The sequence below is a fragment of the Mya arenaria genome, chromosome 3 (assembly GCF_026914265.1).
Source record: "Mya arenaria isolate MELC-2E11 chromosome 3, ASM2691426v1".
NCBI lineage: Eukaryota > Metazoa > Mollusca > Bivalvia > Myida > Myidae > Mya > Mya arenaria.
In genome coordinates, this window is record NC_069124.1 from 24,553,770 (window position 1) to 24,577,013 (window position 23,244).

The 23,244-nt window shown below is 34.7% G+C and overlaps 1 protein-coding gene and 1 long non-coding RNA gene across 2 annotated transcripts; both read left to right on the forward strand.

Annotated features, from left to right (window-relative positions):
• Positions 1-5,045: 5,045 nt before the first annotated feature.
• Positions 5,046-6,403, forward strand: LOC128227526 (uncharacterized). Its single transcript, XR_008259823.1, has 3 exons — positions 5,046-5,114; positions 5,873-6,106; positions 6,298-6,403. It is a non-coding gene; the product is annotated as an uncharacterized LOC128227526 (long non-coding RNA).
• A 1,023-nt stretch (positions 6,404-7,426) lies between these two features.
• Positions 7,427-22,049, forward strand: LOC128225877 (platelet endothelial aggregation receptor 1-like). The gene is made up of 8 exons (XM_052935774.1): positions 7,427-7,539; positions 7,891-8,028; positions 8,227-8,364; positions 9,366-9,503; positions 13,223-13,360; positions 13,653-13,842; positions 14,279-14,307; positions 21,928-22,049. Exons 3-8 carry the CDS (start codon positions 8,325-8,327, stop codon positions 22,047-22,049), a joined length of 657 nt encoding a protein of 218 aa, XP_052791734.1. The 5' UTR covers positions 7,427-7,539; positions 7,891-8,028; positions 8,227-8,324.
• Positions 22,050-23,244: the final 1,195 nt, after the last annotated feature.

Consider the following 23,244-nt stretch of genomic DNA (forward strand, 5'->3'; position numbering starts at 1 on the left):
ATCATACATTATATTCAAAAATCAGTAATTCATAAAAACACAAATAATAAAATAAAATTTCATTACAATTGAAAGTATGGAGCAGGACATGCCTTACAAAATATGTTCTACAGTACGACCTTGATAATATTGTATATTTGCTTTGAAGTTTAATAATATGCAATGCTAGTTTATGCAATTGATGTTAATTTCTGACATTGAGAAGTTGAATAAATTTAAACATACTACTAGGCCTTCAAATATTATAAGAAAAAATGTACTCTCCCCTTAAGTCAATTATATATTGCATACAACATAAAATGATATTCATCCTCTTACTTATTCTAATTGCAAGTTAACATATTATATCTCGTCTCGCTACACCTGAAAATCTACCTCTCTGAATGTTTGATTTTAAAGGTAACCGTATTCGATATTTCGACTTGCATTCTTATTTGCGATACGCTCAAATAACATTGACAGTTACATGTGTAATTTGACGTTTTAAGAGTTTCAATGACTATTATACGACCATGTCTTTCAAACTTTAACCAGGCTAGTCCTAATATTGAACACAATAGTTAAGAATTAAAATTTTAAATTTAAACCTTTTTAAGGTATTTTGTATCAATCCTTTTTTCTCATTTTAGCATACGCTTTTAAACTGCAACTGTTTGCGAAAATATATAATAGCACATTTTAGGTAGAGTTATACTTTAATTTGATTAACTCTGTACTTTAAGAACATTTTAAACAAATTGCCTTTAATTTATGTCGGTTGTATTGCACTGATAAACACAGAAAATACTTTTCTCAACCCTAAAATCTACAAAAAAGCAATTATTGAGTTTTCGTGTAATGCAATCTGCTTAACACTTTGCGGATCAAGCAATTAAAAGATTTCATTTGGTCTACTTTTCTTTCAACATTTTAATGCAATACAGCTTAAATTATCAGTTAAGTTTTATCTTACGGTTTGCTGAAAAAAGTACCTTGCCTTATTTCAAACGTTACATTTTGGCATTACAAAAAAGAAGAATGTTCAAAGGGTTATAAAATTGTTTTCTTATTCAATTATGATAAAATATATTCATGCCACCCACCTTCAATATTTCGAACAATAATAAAATGTAGCAATTTTTTTACACATTAACACTTATATGATCATCTTAATATGACAGCAAATCTCGAATGCACGTACTTTCAACCGATCACAAGTTTGCTTATACATATATGCAACAATGATGTTACTTGTCGTATGCTGAAGGAAAAATCAACGTGTTTGACATAGTTAAACTTCATAAAATTTTGATAAACATGAAACTAAATGACGCAATTTTTAAAATAAACATATCAATATCTGAACGAAACCTAAATATAATTAAGAAACACGTAATTGAAACAGCCTTGTTATAATATACATAAATGTAACTCACAAAGCCTTTAATAAATCATGTGAAGGAAAATATATTGACATCAAAATGTTATGACCACTAAACGCAACAGAGAAAGAGAAACCAGAAACAACAACTTTAAATCTAAACCAAGATTCTAGAGAGTTCTAGCATTTGTGAAACTTGTATTAAGACTTGTTAAGTTCCCTAAACTTAAGACCTAAAATATCATGGAATTATTCTTAATTCTAAAGCTTAAATATGTAGAGAAATCATTGACCATTCTTAACCTAAACAAATTTCTAAAACTACCAAGTCATTGAACAGCTTGAAGTATTATTAAACATTGATGTACTGAGATTTATAACATATACAAGCAACGTGTTATTGAATGAAGCCCTGCTGTAATAAAAGTGTACGTAGCTGGAAAAAGCTTTGATGTATTAAAATAGAGAGCAAACACGTAACTAAACGAAGCCTTGATATAATGGAGAGAAAAACTCGTAACTGAAATAAGCCTTGATATAATAGAGAGAAAACCACGTAACTGGACGAAGCCTTGATATAATGGAGAGAAAAACACGTAACTGAACAAAGCCTGGATATAATGGAGAGAAAAACACGTAACTGAACGAAGCCTTGATACAAAAGAGAGAAAAACACGTTACTGAACGAAGCCTTGATATAATGGAGAAAAAAACACGTAACTGAACGAAGCCTTGACATAGAACACATACATGGAAGTTAACAAAGCCTTGTTTAAAATCAATTGGCAAAACTAACCTATGTTTCTACTGACATACATGTTACTGAGCAAAGTCTTGCCATTAAAGAGACGCATGCAACTGAACGAAGCCTTGTCATAATGGTACACATGCTGCTGAACGAATACTTGTCATAAAAGACACGCTTGTTACTGAGCGAATGCTTGTCATAAAAGACACGCATGTTTCTGAACGAAGTCTTGTCATAACAGGCGCACCTGAGCCTGAACAAACCCTTGCTAATTCAAGTACACAAAATACAGAATAAAGCTGACATAGATGTTACAACTAGCATACATATATCTGTACGAAGTATTGTCATAATAGGGACGAATGCTGATTAACGAAGCCTTCCTAAAATAGAGACGCCTGTTACGGAACGAAGCCTTGTCATAATAGACACACATGCAACTGAACGAAACTATGTCATAGTTACTGAACGAAGCCTGGTCATAACAGAGACACATTTTACTGAACAAGCCTTGTCATAATAGGGACGTATGTAACTGTTCGAAGCTATTTAATATTAGGGAAGTATGTGACTGAACGAAGCCTTGTCATAATAGAGACGCCTGTTACGGAACGAAGCCTTGTCATAATAGATACGCATGCAACTGAACGAAGCCATGTCATAATAGGGACACATGTTACTGAACGAAGCCTTGTCATAAAAGAGATACATGTAACTGTACGAAGCGATATCATAATATGGACGTTTGTAACTGTACGAAGCCATGTCATATAAGGGACGTATGTGTCTGAACGAAGCCTTATTATAATAGACACGCAAGTGACGGAACGACGCATTGTTCTAATAGACACGCATGCTACTGAACAAAGCTATGTCGTCATAGAGATATATTCTGCCGAACGAAGCTTTTCTATAATAAACACGCATGTTACTGAACGAAGCCTTGTCATAATATACACGCATGGTACTGAACAAAGTCATGTCCTTATAAGAAGGCATTCTACTGAACGAAGCCTTGTTATAATAGAGACGCATGCTGCCGAACGAAGCCTTGTCGTTTTAGAAAAGCATGTTACAGAACGAAGCCTTGTCATAATAGATTCGCATGTAACAGAACGAAGTCTTGTCCTAATAGACACGCATGCTGCTGAACGAAGCCTTGTCGTTTTAGAAACGCATGTTACAGAACGAAGCCTTGTCATATTAGAAACGCATGTTACAGAACGAAGCCTTGTCATATTAGAAACGCATGTTACAGAACGAAGCCTTGTCATAATAGATTCGCATGTAACAGAACGAAGCCTTGTCCTAATAGACACGCATGCTGCTGAACGAAGCCTTTTCGTTTTAGAAACGCCTGTTACAGAACGAAGCCTTGTCATATTAGAAACGCATGTTACAGAACGAAGCCTTGTCTTTATAGACCTGCATGTTACGATATCTTGTTTAAATAGACACGCATGCTACTGAACGAAGCCTTGTCATAATAGACTCTCATGTTACAGAACGAAGCCTTGTCCTAATAGAAACCTATGCTACTGAACAAAGCCTTGTCCTATTAGACACGCATGTTACGATGCATTGTTTTAATAGACACGCATGCTACTTAACGAAGCCATGTCCTTATAGGGACGCATGCTACTGAACGAAACCTTGTTATGATAGAGACGCATGTTACTGAACGAAGCCTTGTTATTATAGACACGCATGTTACTGACCGAAGCCATGTCGTCATAGAGACATATGCTGCCGAACGAAGCCTTTCTATAATATATACGCATGTTACTGAACGAAGTCATGTTGTATCAGATATATATGCAACTGAAAGAAGCCTTGTTTAAATTCCTTTAGATTGATCTCAACAAAGACATGTTTGAATATACAAAACTGTCACTTAACGAAGCCATGTTATAATTAACATACATACAACTTAACTAAGCCCTGTAATTATACTTGCAAAAGAAAAGTTATTTCATAAACATATTTAAAAGTCTTATATTTGCCACGGATACTGATTTAACGTATTAAGCTGTTATATTATGCACCGTCTGCGTGGCCTAGTGGTTAAGCGTGCGTTTCACCGAGCACGTAAAAGAACCAAGGGGTCTCTTCGAAAAAGAGCTAGGGTATCGCGACCGGACTTCCTTGTATCCCACCACTGTCTCTTCAGCGTGCTGTACCTTCAGCAAAAAACAAAGGACCCCGTTGGAAATATGTGCTTGCACTTTCACGGGTTATCCTTGACCGCAAAGTCTATAGAAATATATACATTGCTGCGAAGGTAACACGTAAAGTACTAAACATTATTAAGTCGATTTGTATTTGTTATCATTCATTTTCCAAGTCGCACACACTTTCATGCACAACCAACTCGATTTCTTGTATCATCGCTATCAATTACGCAGGTTGCCCGATAGATAACACACACCAATGGAGAACATTTGAACTAATATCCACTATCAAAAATAGATACTATCAAATATTGTACTAAAATATCCGTTATATATACCAGAACATCCATTTAATTGCATCGTAAAGATACTGGATACAGTTTTACAAAATGAAAGCAGAACATGTAAGTACATGGAGGATATATGTTTATTTCAGTGTAAGATCGTATTTTCTTTCACGAGTGTTATAGAAAAACATATTTTCACGAGTGGCGAATTTTATTATTTTTGAAATAAGTAGATAAAACATTTAGCTACCCATTCAGACACTAAAACTTATTTTACACAATAATAAAGTTTCAAATAAAAAGACAAATCATTTTATCATTGAATATCATATTAATGGCGGTTTAAAAAAATCGAAATCAAGGTCACTTATGTTGAGCTATTCAGTGCATGTTCTTAAAAGAAATTTATAAAGAAAGGTTAAAGTTCATCCAATTGTTTAACTATAAGAATTTAATGGATAGGATTGTTGTTGCTTTTTCCAGTTTTCACTCCGGGACGTTTTTTTTCATTTGCGCTTGCCTTCTGTGGATAATAACCGTTTCATCGGGTAAGAATAATATTTTTCAAATAATGTCATAACTGTAAAAAGCCAAGATTAATATTTATTTGATGCAAAACAACATTCAATATATTTCTGCTCTGCCATTTTATAATGAACAAAATATCAATTTTTACTGTCAGGTATGACAAAATGCGCTCATTTTTAGTTGTATATAGACTGCAAATCTCAGTTGGGTAATAACATAAACCCTCTATGAAAAACTATTTATATATATATATATTATAACTTACATAAATGTGTCAATAGTTTGTATATTAAAAGTCGATCGGTCTTATATCACTGTATTTAAAAACAATCCAGTTTTATGACGTCAGCGGTCCATATCAAATTTGGCTGGTGTTAACCTCGCCAAAAATATTATATGGACCACTGACGTCGTAAAACTGTTGAGTGAGGTTTGCGATTCTCACTTCGGCGAAAAATTGTCGCAAGTAAACATTAATTGCTTCGTTCAGTAAAACACATTAAGCTCGCTTCAGAAATATAAAATTTTAATATAAACTGTTCAGTAAAATTTAAGACATATAACACATCACTTCGGGCTTTATGGCATTATAACAACCGTCAGTCCTGACGCCTCGGTATAGGTAAACTTTCGGGGGCTGACTGGCCGGTCCTTATACTGTGATATGACCATCAGTGGTGTGTATATTTTCCTTAAATATAACAATGTCGTTAACATACTTTACCCACGAAATCAAGTATACAATAATATCATGTTAACAGTCTTATGACTATCTTAGGGAAAGACATAATCGCCAAAAACGACACGATAGCAGTTTACCAATCAAGTACGTACGACACGTGTTATGCTTCCAATGTTTTTAACAATATGACACTTCATACTTTGGTCGTTCCGGACTCAACACTATGCCTAACATGTAGCGCAACAGTCGGGAACAAATCACCCTGGCTGCAGATTGACTTTGGCAGAAAAACGATGATGCGAAACTTACGTATTTTTGGACGTGATTATGGTATGTACTTCATTTGTTAATGCTTTATTTGTCGAAAGTATTGATACCAATAAATAGCTGTACAGATGACCTTATATGCTTTATAAATAAAAAAGTATTAAAACTGATAACCTTTTTTTACTACTTAATAATGTTAGTTCTAAACATGTGGATAAAATTGCATGCCTTTAGTGGTATTTCGTTAATTACAGATACACCCGGACAGAGTAGCAATCTTCTTGTGTCAATCAGCAACACTTCACACTTTCTTAACCAAAACTTCTCTACGTGGGAAGATTTTGGATGGATAAATGCCTCCGAACCATAGAGAGGGATCATGTGGGACCTTGGAGTAAACCGTGTTTTACAGTACCTCGTTTACAGACGACCTTGGCCATCGGTTATGACAATATGTGAGTTGGCAGTGTTTAATACCGGTAAAACATGTTAAGCAAATCTCAAATAACTTTAACACAGCTGTTTGTATTAAACGTTGTGTTTGTTTCAAGTCCTTCCGAGTCTAATACCTAAATTAAATAATTACAGTATTTAATCATATGAATGTCCGTCTTTCAAGATATGTTTTTCTAATCCCGTAGTGAACATGTACAAACCTTCTACTGCATTATATGTATGAATTCCTCTAATTGAAATCCCGTATACTATTGTTTTTGTTATTTCAAAAAATGCTTTACATGTATTAAACAAAAGAAAGACTACGTAAATCACTTGATATGTGGACTTATTTCACCGCGCTAAGATACAACGCACTCGACTTTTGGTCTCAAAAGATATCGAATCTACGCAAACAACTCGTTGTGATATTAACCGATTGACATTCTATTCCCTGTGCGTTTTTGCTTTATCCAATTGTATATATTCAAAATCATTGTACGTAAGTTTATAGCCATAATCTTAGACATTTCCATCTTTATTAATGTTACACACAATTTCGAGTTTGGGCGACCAAATATCGGTTTTAATTCTGAGTGAGTTCATTACAAATGTTGACTGACCATGGCAAGGCGGTCGCCCCAACATATATCAATAACGACAGTTTCATGCTTTTGCAATGCTTTGTAGCGTTTTGTCTCGTGTTTGCTTGTCGGGGACTTGGTACTTGCACCTTGAACAGGATATTTGTTAAATGTTAAAGTACTTGGGTTGTCCCCGTAAATTGAGTCTTATTTAATTAATAGTTTGTCATCCTTATAATTGACATCCATGTATATCAAGGAATATTTCCTGCTGCAATAAGAACGTAGAACACTCAGAGGATTCAATTTGAAGTGATAAGGGGTTATGTATTTATTTAGATTGTGTCAAGGGTTCCTTCGGGGATAAGTGCGCAAGCGTGTGTCATTGCAAGGATGAACAACCGTGTGACAGCGTTACTGGGAAGTGTTCTACACCTGGATGCTATGCTGGATGGAAAGGGTACTCATGCAGTACACGTAAATATATAAGATATCTGACGATCTCCTTAACTGTTATCAATTAAAGAAACGAACTGGGTTGTTTGAAAAGTTGCTTTCAACAATCTAAATTAAATCAAATTAAATAGAATATGTATTATATTTCATTTCTTGCAAACACGATATTTACAGACCGTGAACTATCGAAATACACTACAGTGAATCTATATCACCCTCATGCTCTTTTTGCCATGTATTATTTTGTGACATGATGGTAGATGAATAAACTTGTAAACTATGCAACTAGCTTTAAAAATATCAAACATGTAAATTATTTAAAATCAATCTTCTTGAATTGGTACCAAATGAATGTAGAATGCTTCACAACAGAATGCTCTGGTGACGAATTCGGGGTAGACTGTTCTTCGACATGCCATTGCTATGACAACGGAGTATGTGACTCGATCAATGGAACGTGTATTTTCGGAGAGTGTGCACTCGGATGGCAAGGAAATACATGCGACATAGGTACCTTTAATCTCTTTTTATCTTAAATAATCATTTTTCAAAATATAAAACAATAAATCGGATAAAAACAATTTCATTTTTTATTTCTTTGTTCTAAACATTTTGACATTTTTTTTTCTTTTGGTTTAGTTACAACGTGCAGAAAAATTATTGACAGATTTTTTTTATTATTTCTTTTTGTTTTCTTTGATCCACTAGAATGCACATCACCACATTTTGGACAAAACTGTGGCCAAACATGTCATTGCTACATATCTGGACCGTGCGAACCCATCAATGGACTTTGTACGCATGGAATGTGTGCGCCGGGCTGGTTGGGTGATAGCTGTAATAAAGGTAATTCAATGTTTACATTCATAATCAGCTTTGATTATGCACGATAAAATGATATTGAAGATTATTGTATTTTCTTTTATTACTGTTATTGTGTGACTTTATATAGGATTGATACCACTAAATTACCTACATTTCCTACAGCTTACTGACCGATTGACAGTCTAAAAAACACTGATTGCTAGTGTTTCACGACCCCAAACACCATATATGGAAAATAAATCCTAATATTATAAACATTAAACAACGCTAGAAAAAAGTTATTTTTCATATAACAATAAGATTAGTTGACCATAATCACACGGTTGAAATAAAAACAAACAAAATGACTTAATAGTCATCTTTAACTACCTAAATTTCAGCTTTATGTCTTTTTCATTACTTAAATCGACGTTGTCTGGTTAATCATGTGTTTGCAGTAAGGTATTTGTTTGCAACAAACCTGAGACATCACGTTCTTAAAACACCAATGGTGTATGTATTTGGCAGCGCTAGAGAAATTGCAAAACACTTATATAAGTTCCACTAGTGCATCCAGCTAAATTATCCCTTAAAACAAACATTGCGGTTGGATTATATGTGCTTGCGGGGTCATTTAATGATTTCCATGTGATTTTGTTTTTTATTATCGCTGTGACAAATGTATCGACGCTAACTTAATTTCACTCAATTCTGTGTGATGTAGATGAAATGTTGTTGATACGCCCTCCACGAGACACACTTTAAACCTGTTTCGTAAATTCCACACATTCGAGTATCTTTATAACACTAAACTCACAATGAAGTCATCGTGTACATGTACAAGTTACGTTTCACGACCTCTCCATTTTTGCAACGAGCATAACATTTAAGATCTTTTTTTTTTTTAAACCGCTGTAATATTCGTAATTTTAGTATCGATGAACTGTACGTGTATTAAGGATTGTTGAAGATAAAGATAGATACAGCTAGTAATTCACGTACATTTTAGTCTATTATAATTCTTCGATTGCTCCAAATTTCAGAATGTGACTATGGTAGATTTGGGCAAAACTGTAGTAATTCATGCCATTGCTACGACAGCGCATCTTGCAATCCCACAGATGGCATATGTTCCAATTACTTATGTGAAACAGGATGGCAGGGAAACAGTTGTAGTGAAGGTTGTGCTCTTACCATGCTGATAATGTGTTTTTGACTAGATAATGTAGGTTGTTGTGATAAAATAAGGATGCTAATAATCAACGGCATGTTTATATATTCTATGTTTCATTAAATGCATTCACCTTTGACTGATAATGTTTATCGTGACTATCCATACTACTGAAATGAAGAGAATGTTTTTTCACATAATGCAAAATGTCAAAGGGGGACGGTCTGCAGACACAGAAAATGCGTATGTATATACGAAAATAAGTGCAGACGCAACCTTATGATACCAACTAACTCCAACATATGATGTCTATACCCCACGCCTGGAACACGTTTTCTTTCTTAATCACGGTGTAGAACCCACGTGACTTATTTGGTAAAGTGCGCGGCAACAAATGTCAACAAGTCTCGATTCAGGTAAGGTTTTTAAAGATAACTTTCTTAATATTTAGAGAATTGTTGTGAAATAAAGACCATAAAACCCGCATTTAAGAGCTCTATCCACGGTAATAAAAAACTTTCTCTAATATTTTAAAGTTTTCATGAAAATCTTGACCAACTGATTTCTCAGAGTTGAAATCTAAGGCAAAGTACACGGCTTTTAACAAATCTATCGCTTTACTTCATGTTAGCCGTAAATAATTCATACACAAATCTTATTTAAGCAAATTTTATGTATTTTAAAGTTTTCATCGTGTATTATTGAACTTCTTATAGTTATTTCAAAGGCGAAAATGAACTAAAACCAAATTGATAAAGTACACGGACATTTTAGGTTTGATAAAGTACACGGTCGTTTACAACCTTCAGTGTATATACTCATTATTTCACTGACTGGTGCTAAAACGAGTTATTATAAATTTGAAAATGTTTGAAAAGACGCATTGTAATGGAGTGGCAATGGAAGAATGAACGCGTTTTAACAGTAAGACCGACGGAGTCGCCTAAATGATGGGCTCATTTTCATGAATCATGGAAACATGTGTTATCACACTAAAATTCAGTCCCGTATTTTAACAATATATTCGCAATTGACATATAAAGGGCTTGAAGTTTTTGTAAAGTGTGTTCCACTTCTTTTTCGTATTGTATATGTAAAACGTGTTTGTATTCATTATACATGGTAAACAGTAACACATAACTGCTTAATAACGCTTCATTTTGTCAATTTTGAGAAAGAAAAGTGTTCTTGTACTTTTAATGTCTTCGATTGCTAGCTGATTTGATAGACTTATGATTTTGATTATTTCATTTCGGAATATGAAGACTCCGACTTTATGCAAAGAATGTGGAATGGCATTTCAAAATAAAAAAACAACATCTAGTAGACCACGATAGAAGGCATTCTGGTCAATTGCCATCGTTTTTGCGGGAAAGTGTTTACACAGACACAGGTTAGTTTTTAGCTTTATTTTTTCGCAGAGTAATAAGAATATACTATCAGTTATAATTTTATTATGACTCCCCTCGTGTAGAGGTTAAGATTTGCCGTCGTCTGACTGTGTTTTCAACGTTTTTTAGGGGTTGCGTTTTTCACATAATAATGTGGACCGTGATTAAGTGGACAGGGTCGTTTAGTTTTATGATGCTGATTACACGATCAAACACTCATTGCGTGGCAGTAATATAGTGTGTTTTTTTAAATTATATTCAAGTACTGACATTGCCAGCATTTCTCGCTAACTTGTGACAGTACATGTCTTTTTTATAGGTGCAACAATCACGGTGAGACAAATTTGCACGTTTGCAAATATTGTGGCAAAACTGCTCTTGCAAGACTTGAAGATACACGAAAGACGCGAAAGCGGCCAATTGAAGCTAACCTGTGTATGTGTATGGGTTCATATTGGGTGACATGACCAATCTCAGTGACCAGATTTCTACTAGACACAGGGGAATGACACGTCACAAATGTCTACAGTGTCGCTCAGCATTCAAGTTCAAATCTGGACTCAGCAGGCACGTTAAGGTGAAACACACCTAATCAGGACATATTGAAAGATCACAATGGTCTAGTTGGAAGTGCATTCCAGTATGTTGCCGAGTTAAAATAACGTTTTGATGAGTTTAACATTTTATTAAGATGAATAGCAAAACGTACTGTTACCAAATGGTGCTCTTTCAAAATGTTCGTTTGTCTTACAGAACTGAAAAAATTGCTGTGTAAAATAAGTATGAAAACGGATTGAGCATAAAACATTTTCACAAGGTTTAGAGATGCATTTTTGTCATTTTCCCATTGATGTCATATAAAATCTTAACTGTATCTCATATAATCAGCAAGCTTTGAAACACAATTATTTTGTAATCACATTTCAGCCTTTAGTCTAGAACATTCTAATGTTCCATGCTCAGCTCTTATCTAGATGTTCAAGTCTTAGTCCTAGCCTGTAAGTTGGTAATATAGTGTGCTCTCATTCCTCCTTGCTTTTTCCGATCTAACTCCGAGCCTCCATCTTTACAATTAGTTCCTGTCTATATTGTTCGAACGACCGCAGTTTTACTGATGTAGATCAGATAATATTTGTTCAGACTGAACCAAATAAAAGATTCAGCGTTACCTGAAAGGTATACACAATATGCTTTAAATGTGGAAATATATATAAACTAATTGTGATGTGCCTATTTTTTTGTATTATATCACATCAAAATAGGAACATTCATGAAATTTATAATCACCACAAACGGGGCGCTAACTACAGAGATTTTTTATTCGCCGTCAGTCCAGATTATAATTTATAAGTAAAACTATCTGATTTTTGAAGAAATGTTTGTATGATTATGTATTGATTTGCATATTTAAAAGTAATCGAACTTATAATGGCAGACTTTCTCTTAAATTATCCCATAGACTATCTTTCAACTCCTCATTAAATATGATTGCTAAATATTTAGTTATTTAGGTGTGCGTTATAATGCAAAATTGATTGATACAACTTAAATAAAAACTAAACACTATACATTCTGACTTCACGAATGGATAATGCTTATATAACTATTAGTTTGTAAACCGCACTCTATTTTCAAACATAAACTAAAATGACCGTGTACTTTATCATCCTAAAATGTCCGTGTACTTTATCAATTTGGTTTTAGTTCATTTTTACCTTTGAAATAACTAGAAATTAAACAATACACGCTGAAAACTTTAAAATACATAAAATTTGCTTAAAATAAGATTTGTGTATGAATTATTTACGGTTAACATGAAGTAAAGCGATAGATTTGTCAAAAGCCGTGTACTTTGCCTTAGATTTCAACTCTGAGAAATCAGTTAGTCAAGATTTTCAGGAAAACTTTTGAATATTAGAGAAAGTTCTTTATTACCGTGGATAGAGCTCTTAAATGCGGGGTTTATGGTCTTTATTTCACAAAAATTCTCCAAATATTAAGAAAGTTATCTTTAAAATCCTTACATGAATCGAGACTTGTTGACATTTGTTGCCGTGCACTTTACCAAATAAGTCACGTGGGTTCTCCACCGTGTTAATATGGTCGGGAATCGTCCGGGCTTCAACAGTCCTTTGAAAATGAGTAGTCCTAAGTATTCTATAACACTCCATTGGTCGAGATAAATAACTGACAGGTACTGTTCACGTGTGCGTATTGAGTACACAGACCTTTCATTCGTATTAGTTGATATCAGTTGTATCATAGTCGGCTTTCATCTTCCAAACGTTAACAAAATGGTAACAATCGTTTGTCAATGTGTATATTATTCGTTGTTTAGTATGTGGGTTTGGACACTTTGGCCGAAACTGTAGTCAGATATGCCACTGCTATGACAATGCGTCCTGCGATCCATTTAGCGGTCTGTGTCCGAATTCAAAGTGTTCTAACGGCTGGCAAGGACCAAGTTGCAATATAGGTATCTTTTGGCTATACATATGACATATAGACGTCAATATCCTTCTTAATGATCTACTATATACAAAGTCATATATTAATCTTCGTTAAACAGTAGATTTTATTTAGTAATAATGTTTGAATATTTTCATTTTATTGGCGGTACTATTACGAAAGCAATATACTATGTTATTCCTTACATAAATCAAGGATAATTCACACTAGCAAATGATTAAGTATAACAAACGTGCATGCAATGTTTAATGCAAATGGGATGCTTTGCGATCAAACGTGTTCATTCGGTTCTATTGTAGAAACGGGCACATCAAATGCCTCAACGATTCTTACAACACAAACATCAACAGTCACGACGGGACAAAGTGTATATGAAGAACTTAAGAAATATAAAAGTCGATACATAGTATCTGTCTCTACAGCTGGCGTCTTGGCATTTGTTGTTGTTGTTGGTCTAATAGTGGTCTGTTCAAAATTTGCCAGAATGAGGTAACGACTGGTGGATATTTCCGCCAAAATGTATTTTCTATTTTTCATCTAAATCATGTACTAAAACAAATGACGATTTAGTTCGTTTTCATAAATATTCTTACTAATTTTCACATTTCTATAATTATTTGTTATATTTATTTATTAATGTAAATGCGTGTGACGGACGTCGTTTGCGAAAATGATTCCTGCATAAGTAAAGTGGCATGTGTACTCATAAGCAGGTCATCATTATATATTTAATCATTTCCATTTTTTATATAAAAAAAACAATTAATATTTTAAACATTATTGAAAGTTTTATATTTTCATACAATTATTGGTATAAATCAGATTATTATAAAAATGTAAATGTCCCACATGACTCATTATCGCAGACGATGTCACAATTTTATTTTGATATATCTACATGTAAAAATTCTTAATTACTTTTCAGTGTCAGTTCGTGCTGTTCGACTTTGCAAAGTTAGTAAATATTCCTTTGTAATAAGGCTTTATAGTTTGGGACAATACATGTAGTGTAATAACACTTTAAAAGGAATCTGACCCACAAATATGTAGATGCCTGATGACCTCCAAATTATTTTGTATCATTTGAAAGAGTTTTGTTTGAAATAGACGAACATGTAAAAAAGAGTTTTTATGAAAAAATGTCCTTTAAAGATTGCGAGAACTCCGTTATTTTGATATCCCTATGACAATTTTCTCTGGCCATATTTTGTTTTATCCCTGTTGTCGAATTTCACAAGTTCTTTTTATGTTTTATTTTTACTATATGTGTTAAATCGTAGGCAAATTGCACGATTTCGGTGATTACCTGGTGTTATTCGCATTTTTTCTTCTCTTTTATAAAACATAAGTAAATCAAAGCATTGATATACAATATCAGACCTTTATGCTAAATTTTATTTTTGGTGATTACGCAGCTGAATGGTTTGTGTGTTTACCAAAATACTGAACATGCTTGATCTACTTGATCTTCTTTTCTACTGTGTAAATTTGTACTGCATTGTTTAACTCCTACACTGGATTGTGTAACTTCACCTAATACGTAGTGGTTACGTTACACCAATTGTTTTATAAGAAACGAAATTTTTATAATGTTGTTGAATGTCCAGAACACTAATGAAAGTTTCGTCTTATATATGGTGTTAGGGGTCATGAAACACTAGAAATTGTGACCTAATGCCACAGAACTCTTCAGAACCCTCTAGAACTCTAAGTGTCAAACCAGCAGAACTGTAACTCATTAAACCAACAATTGTTCAAATGTTATTTCTTTATTTAAAATGTTCCTTCTTAATATAATAATATAATTCTAGATACAATATAACGTTCTCTATGGCTTTACCCAAACCTAACTCAAGTCCAAACCGGACTTTCCCGGACTCTTCGGACTTTCGACTCTCTCATACACAAAACGAGCGAGAAAAAAATACTCTGAATATAGGTCAAACTTGTCATAAACACAATTAATCATACTATATTTTTTGACAGACACTTTTACTAACCTACGCTTGTTAAAGCTTTATAGATATTAAACGACATATTCCGTATAAAAATAGCAATTCTTTATACAAAAGTTTACAAAAAAATGTCAAAAATCTTATACTCTAACCTGTTTATGTTCATACTTATCGTTTTGAATGGTCACATTTCATTAGACAACCACATGTTATTGACAATTATACGCCCAAGATATGCACTTATTAATATTTTAATACTCATTTGTTTTTAATTAACATCGGTACTGATGTGACCATTACCTGTTACATTGCATATATGTATTGTTAATTTTATGCTAGATTAATGAAATAGTCCAATTTTTATACTTTAAAAGAGACTCTGTTGCTTTAACCATTTATACTCAAAATTGATTCGCATTACGCGACAAAATCAGTGGTATTTGGCGCGCAAATCGATCAATCCACAAAAGAATAATTAGGAAATTTATTATTTAGTGGTTTGTAATTTTTCACGAAAGGTGTGATATTTTAAACCGCAATTTGTTTTGTGCTAATATGTATGCAAAATAACAAAAATAAATCATTCGATGTATTTTTACTAAAATTATAAGCAAAATTCAATAGTTATCAAACAGGTTCAATGGCGAAGTTGTTTCATAATCCCGTCGACTTCGACATAATTGGTTTCGACCGTTACAGTAGATAAATTTTACGTCAGATTTTGGACCAAAGAGCAAATATAAAAAAAAACTGTAATAACTTCATATACGTACGTTTGGTAATATATATTAATAAATGGTAATCACTTAGCAACTGCCTTTCAATTAATCTGAGAATTATTTGTTTGTAACTATATTACAATATCAAACATTAAGGTTAATGAAGCTATCAGAGATCTATTCAATTTGTTTGTTTATTTGAGTTTATCAAGGTCTGCCCGCGCCCATCGGCTGCAATATGGCTTGGCCCCGCCGTGACGCCATCACGACTTAAATTGTGTTTAAATGCCATAAGTAACATGAGATAGAAGTGTCAGCAATTCGCATTCAAATCCAGACATTGGAATACTTGAAGGAACAGATTAAGATACAAGATATCCGGGTTCGATACCTTAGCTCTTTGCGAAGAGACCTCCTGGTTCTTTAACGTGCTCGGTGTAAAGCACCGATACACGGTATACAACTTTCCTAGGTTGAACCAGTACTGAGTACACCTTTTTTCAAGCACTACCTTCTAAATGCCGAGCTCCAGGTAAGGGAGCTACTTGTACCAGCTTTTAATGTCTTTCGGTATGACGCGTCCCGGGATCGAACCCTTGACCTCCCGCTCCGTAGGCGGCCGCCTAAACCACAAGGCCACGGAGACGGTCTATTCTATTCTATTTGTGGGTCGGATTCCTCAATTCATATTAATTCTGATTTTGAAGAGGCTGAAATACTTTAAACAATATTTATTCAGTATCAAAACATGGTACATATAATGCACAATAAATAAATAAATCAGCATAAATAATGTTGTGGATCGGGAAACAAGTTGTACAGCGGCTTATGGAAATCCCTTTCCACAAATGGCTGAAACATATTATATAAGCATCCATTTAGTGTTATTGACTATAACTATAAAATGTAGTTTACAAACATAACTTTTGTATGCCATACATATATTAGTGTTATGTTTTAATTTTGCAGGGTATATGCCATTTTAAAAAGGGAAAGAGATGTTTATCATCAATATTAATATTAGAAAGGCTTTAAAGCACCAAGAAGTTTTACTGACGCTGACATTTAAACAAGTAATGAGTGCAGGTGTAATCATTATGCTATTCGGAACACTCAATGATAAAGCCATTAGTGACAAAGTTTCTTAAAGACAACAATTGCTATTTCTTCTTTTTATTATTATTATTTTCAATAATTGTTTTTAATCTCCAAATGCGTTCATTATGTTTAAATTAAATATGACAATTATGTGACTCATCATGTTGTTCATTTATTTATTTTTTTTCAATGAAGAGTACATAGGATATTTTCATACTATTTTGAGACATGTTGTACACTTGTTATGCTTCACTTAAACTTCGAATCACATATCATATTTGTAATTAGAATGCATATCTCATATAAGGAGGAAATAAAGGTATTGTATTGTATTGTACCGTGTTGTATCGTAATGTATCATAAAGTATCGTATCGTATCGCCATGTATTGTATTGCATTGTATCGCCATGTATTGTATTGTACTATATTATATTGAATATATGATTTCTTGTCTTGCACAGCGTATCACATGATATACTAATCTTGTTTTGAAGTTTTTAATATCATTCACTCATTGTGATATATTTGTTCATATCATGTCTATACTTATGTTAACTCCTGTGGACGCTTCATCAATATTGTACAAGTAGCTCTTATTACTTGTGGTAAATGGTAAATCAAAGTATGATAAATATAAACCACATCATTAGAGCATTTTTATTTACAGTGTTTTTAGCAAGATTTTAGAAAACAGGTTTGATATCCATTTGCTTCTGAGTATACATAGTGGAAGTAGACTGACATAAGTATGGTTGATTCGCTGTGGGTAGGGATTGGCCAAATTACTGTAACAACACACCTTTTATTCATTATTGCTTCCGCTAACACTTCAAAATAAATTTGATTACAAGCCATCAAACCGATTTTTAGATAAGTGTCAAAAGAGATCAAGAGTATTGCAATGTATTTCACCATGTACAAGTTTATATATTATAACATGATAATGAATTAAGTGTATTTGTTTGTATTTTCGTATTTATTGTAAATGATTGCTCCAAAATGTTAACATTTAATTCACTCTAGAGCGAAAATAAAACGTATATTCATATATAAGTGTACTGTTTTTAACATTTTAGGGTATGAATCCTCTTATTATTAGGTGAAAGAGCTGTTCATCGTAATAAGTCGCACTTTAAATCCGCATAGGACGGTTTTTCTGTTGCTTTTAGGGTTACCGGCAATGAACAGTTTCAATGATTACGAGATTTTTTTCATATGCACACATACGGATGCATGTTGTGTTCTACCAGAATGTAACGATATATCTAGTGCCGATATGACTAGTGGCGAGGTCAAAGTGGGTTTGCTTTCCTGTCAAATTTGCCTGTACAATTGAATTCATTTGGATAAAGATTTGGCAGTGAAAAGCGGAATTTGTTTATAGCAAAAGAGCGTAAGTCATTCTTCACTTGTATGCATCGATATTATCGGTGTTTATCATAATGAACATTTTGCATAAATATTTAACCAATTAATATCATATCTGTTTGGGATTTGTTTCCTTACTGTTCACATTGATTCCATAAATATTAATTATCCCTTCAGGAAAATTATTAGATGTTGCTAGATACATCAAAGCTGTATGAAAATGAAGAGATTCTACTTCTCTTAAATATGTATATTCCTTCGAAACCCGTTAGCTCGATATCGCCTGGCTTCATTTTCTCGCTGGCTCGAACGGGATGTAAAGGATCGATTTTTTTACTCTCGATATTCGCGAGGTTCAAAATATTTTGGCCGATCTCTAGGATATCGAGCCATTGAATTTCGACTGTAAGTTTTTTGTAGATTTTGATATTTTGTAAACCGTTGTTTTCAAACAAAGTTGGAAGATATACATAATATATAATTAGGAAGTATATATTTACATCACTGAATTTGATGAAAGAAGAGAGGTTCTAAAAAAACTAAAGGACTTCCTCCTTCAGTTAATGATATACTATGTATAAAAGATTTGAGTGAAATTCTTTAAATTTATTATTTCTAAACGATCTTGGTTTATATAATATATTAGGACTTTTAGTCCATGTTTTAATGAAGATAGTTCTGCCGGATGAATAAAATTGCCAGGGTTTAAGCCAGGTTAAAAGGGGGGGGGGGGGGGAAGTACACACCGTTTCGAGTCGCGAACAATCTGCACATTATGAATTTGACAGAAAATGTTCAAATTGTGTTCATTTGTATTCATACTGCAACTGCAAAAACTAAAAAGTGTATGGGTTCAAAAACAAACCATTGTGATGAAACTAGGGAGTAAAAAAGGTTAAGGCTTGCTTTAAAGTTTTGCCTAATTTGACTTGTTTTACAACGATTGCAAAATGAATTATTTCAACATTATATCAATCACTCTCGCTTGCACGATGTAACGCGAGAGTGTGGTCTTGTGTTGTGGGGGAAACCGGAGTTACCCGAGGAAACCTTCACTTGTCCGGCTTGGTAGCCACAATCCCAACTCCTATGCGCTCAGTCCGGAAATCGAGCCCGGGTCGCCTATGAGGCAGGTTCAATAAAGTATGTAGGTCTGTGGCATACAGCCTAAATATATGAGCCATATATAATGGGTACTTCAATTAACAACTACGTTTTAAACCACGAGTTACCAGCAAAACACTCGCCAACATATCGCTATTTTGTTATATCTTATTAAACAAACCATATTTTTTTTCGTTTTCATCATAAAAATCAAATGAGTTAAACATTATGATGCAGTTGTAAGTATTAGGTATTTTAAGTATTAACCTTTTTTGATCCCCTTTAATACAAATGCTCATGTCAAACTAACATGTTAAATCCAAATAAAATAGAATAGAATGGAATTTGGAGAAGTTATAATAATCCGAGAATAATGCATATTGTCCATATAGTCCCCTTCATGTCAACCCATAGACACAAGCTGCACTAAACTTCTGGCCCCGATTTCTCGAAACTTCTTAAACTGCTTAGATAAGCAACGACTTTAAACTCGTTATTCGATTTAACTAAACCGTTTTGTTAAATCGAATTTCACGAAAGCGTTTAACAACCGGTTTAACTAATCTGGTATAACGCGATTATCTTTTCGGTAGTTAGGGTTAAAAGCATGGATACTCTTCAAATAGAGGTAAGGCTCGACCTAGTCTAAAATAATAGACGTGTTATACGGGATTCTTCAAATCCCTTACGTCTAAACGGGTTTGTGCAATATCCGGGGAAAATTTTGAAATTGTGTTCAGAGAAGTATGTTATGTTTGAAATATATGATACATACTTATATTCATAATTGATTATGTAATTGCATAGATATTTTGCACAAAATAAGCTTTTAATGCATTAAAACACAGGATTTACCTTTCCAATAAAACGAAACTTGACTGACACAGACAACAATTGTGCCAATCGTAACATCTCGACCATCTCCGACAAACATCGAGATATACCTCCTAAATACAATCGTAACACCTCGGACATCTCTGAGGTGTTCCGATTGTTGTATAACTGTGTACAGTAGCCTTGCAGGTGCCCTTCATGTATATATAAGATTTGACAGTATGATATGAAAAAACACATCAAACTCATGATTATTCGTTGGGTATTTATTTGTTGAGTACGGAACTAATAAAAATTAACATTATCTGGTAATATTTCTTGTTTTTAGGATATTTTATTGAAGCAGTATGCTTTAACCCGGAATCCCGAGCGGAATAACTACTCACTTTTGATATAAAACATTTTGTATGTGAAGGATATGCCATATCAAAAATCGTAAAAAAGATACGTCAACGTACAATTATTTGGACTTGGCTCGACTAAACGTCCTATACCAGTCAAGGCGTCGACTGTCAACAACAGCAATGGCGTCTTGTAATAAAATAGCGAAAAAAGGTATGCGGACTGATCCGACAAGGAGAAGGCAATGGTTACTGGTTTGATTGTGGAAGAAGAAAAAATTCTACATCTTTCGGTCAAGTATAACCTGTGAATGTTCAAGGACTTAATTTCAACGGGGTCCTTTCTTTTTGCTGAAGAGACAGCACGCTAAGGAGACATTGGTGGGATACAAGGAAGACCAGGTGCGATACCCTTGTTCTTTTACGTGCTCGGTGTAAAGCCCCGATTAATTTTCCTGGGTTAAACCAGTACTGAGTACACCACTTTTCCAAGCACTACCCTTTAAATGCCGAGCGCCACGCAAGGGAGCTACTTGTACCAACTTTAAACGTATTTTGGTATGACGCGACCAGGGATCGAACCCATGACCTCCCACTCTGTAGGTGGACACTTAACCACTAGACCACTGGTGTAGATAACAATACTGTACTTGGTTCATTACTATTTGTACAACTGCCTTGTACTGTACAGCTAAGTATTCCCTATTAATATTTCAGACCAAAACTAGCTTACCATTTAGTCTAAGGGTTAAACACGTGAGCGATTTTATCAATCAGTTATTTAGTACGTCTTGCTTCACCAACAGATGGTCTCGAACTGCCCGAGATCTACGCACTGACCAGTGACGTCAGCACTTTCTGTGTGAACAGGTCAAATAGTGCAATCGCACTACACTCTCCCCCTGTTTCTTTTGTTGGGACGGCACCAGGGTTGGCTGAAGACCGATCAAGTCATCAAGAACTGACAAGATCGCTGCTATGACTGGTCCAACAAGGGAGTTGAACAAGCCAATGAATGCTACAAAATATATACACCAGTTAATTTTTATTTCTAGCACTTCTGGTTGAGGCTACTTGAAGTAACAAACTGCAACTAGGTGTTATGGGCTCAACTTTTTGTAAACCCATCTACTTCACCTTCCCCTTCCCACCTAGAAGAAAAGCCTGTCCTGTACTTCAGGATACTGCATACAGCCTCTGACTATCATCGTCGGCTGTCATCGATACTTCTTTCCACCCTGGATCCCATGTCCTGCTTTCTGCTGTTGTCGGAGTAGCCTGAGTATCAGTCTCAGTTGAAACGGCTACTTCAGAGACAGCTACTTGCCAAGAACCTCCTCGGTCAACCCGCTTGCCACTGTTGTCACAGACATGGTGTTGTTGCTCTGTAATGTATTGAGCACTCGCTTATCCCCTGTGCACGATCTTCCTCTGTATCATTGAGCCCTCCGGCCACGAGATACTATGTGCCCGTTGTGTACTACCCAATGCGGCTATAGTCTCCACTCCCTGACAGATGCTCCCGGATGCTGGGTTCTCGAACGCGCGACCTTCCCCAACCTCAGCCTTCTGCGCTGCAATCGGGACTACATCTACCCCCAGCAAAATGAACCACATTGGTTATCAGCCCTCACACAATAATTACAAACACCGCAAGGAAGCTCTCCAACTGCAACTCCAGCTACATATGAATTGCAGTGACCAGGATGTGACTTCTTTCCTGATCGGCACTCCAAAACCATGTTGAATGAGCCAATACCTCAATCCAACAAGCTAGCTGATCCTGCTGTTCTTTGTAATTCAACAACCAAGTCAAACTTGAGTGGTCGGTCCGGACTTTGAAAGGTCTACCGAGCAAATAATGTCTATACTGCTGAGTAAATCTGACAACTGCTAACAGCTCTTTTCTCGTATTGCAGTATTTCTGCTTTTCTTTCGTTAGGATGTAACTGCCATAGGCAATGACATGCTCTGTACCATTCTGAATTTGCAAGAGCTTCGTACTGACAACATTGTCTGACACGTCGCAATTCAGAACAATCTCGCATACCGGTTTTGCTAATGCTGACATGGATTTCAACAGACAAGCCTTGACAGGAGGTGCAATCTCGTCTAGTACTGTACCATTAGCTGGCAGAGAGCCTGGTGTCAAACAAGGAGAAGGTGTTTCGCCTTGTTCTTATGGATGTATGTCATTTGTGGTCTCATTAAATGAAACAATGACTACAGATGGGGCATCTGGTAGTGTATTGGATGGTACAGTCTCAATAGAAACAAGTTTGCTACTTACCTCGTTGTTTCGCTCTTCTTGTATTCTTGGGTCGAGGATTGGCTCCCTATTCTGACCCTTTTGCGTTAAAATCAAACGCCTTAAAGTCCTTCTTGTGGGGACATTCAGCGATCATGTGCGACTTGCTATCACAAATGTTACAGCTATACGTACCTCGCGGACGGTTAAAACACTGCTGTCTG

Excerpts from the sequence above, each read along its gene's own strand:
- LOC128225877 (XM_052935774.1), top strand. The coding sequence starts at position 8,325 with ATGTGTGCGCCGGGCTGGTTGGGTGATAGCTGTAATAAAG. Across the intron at positions 8,365-9,365 it reads GGGTGATAGCTGTAATAAAG|AATGTGACTATGGTAGATTT; the intron begins GTAATTCAATGT and ends TCCAAATTTCAG. Across the intron at positions 13,843-14,278 it reads TCAAAATTTGCCAGAATGAG|TGTCAGTTCGTGCTGTTCGA; the intron begins GTAACGACTGGT and ends ATTACTTTTCAG.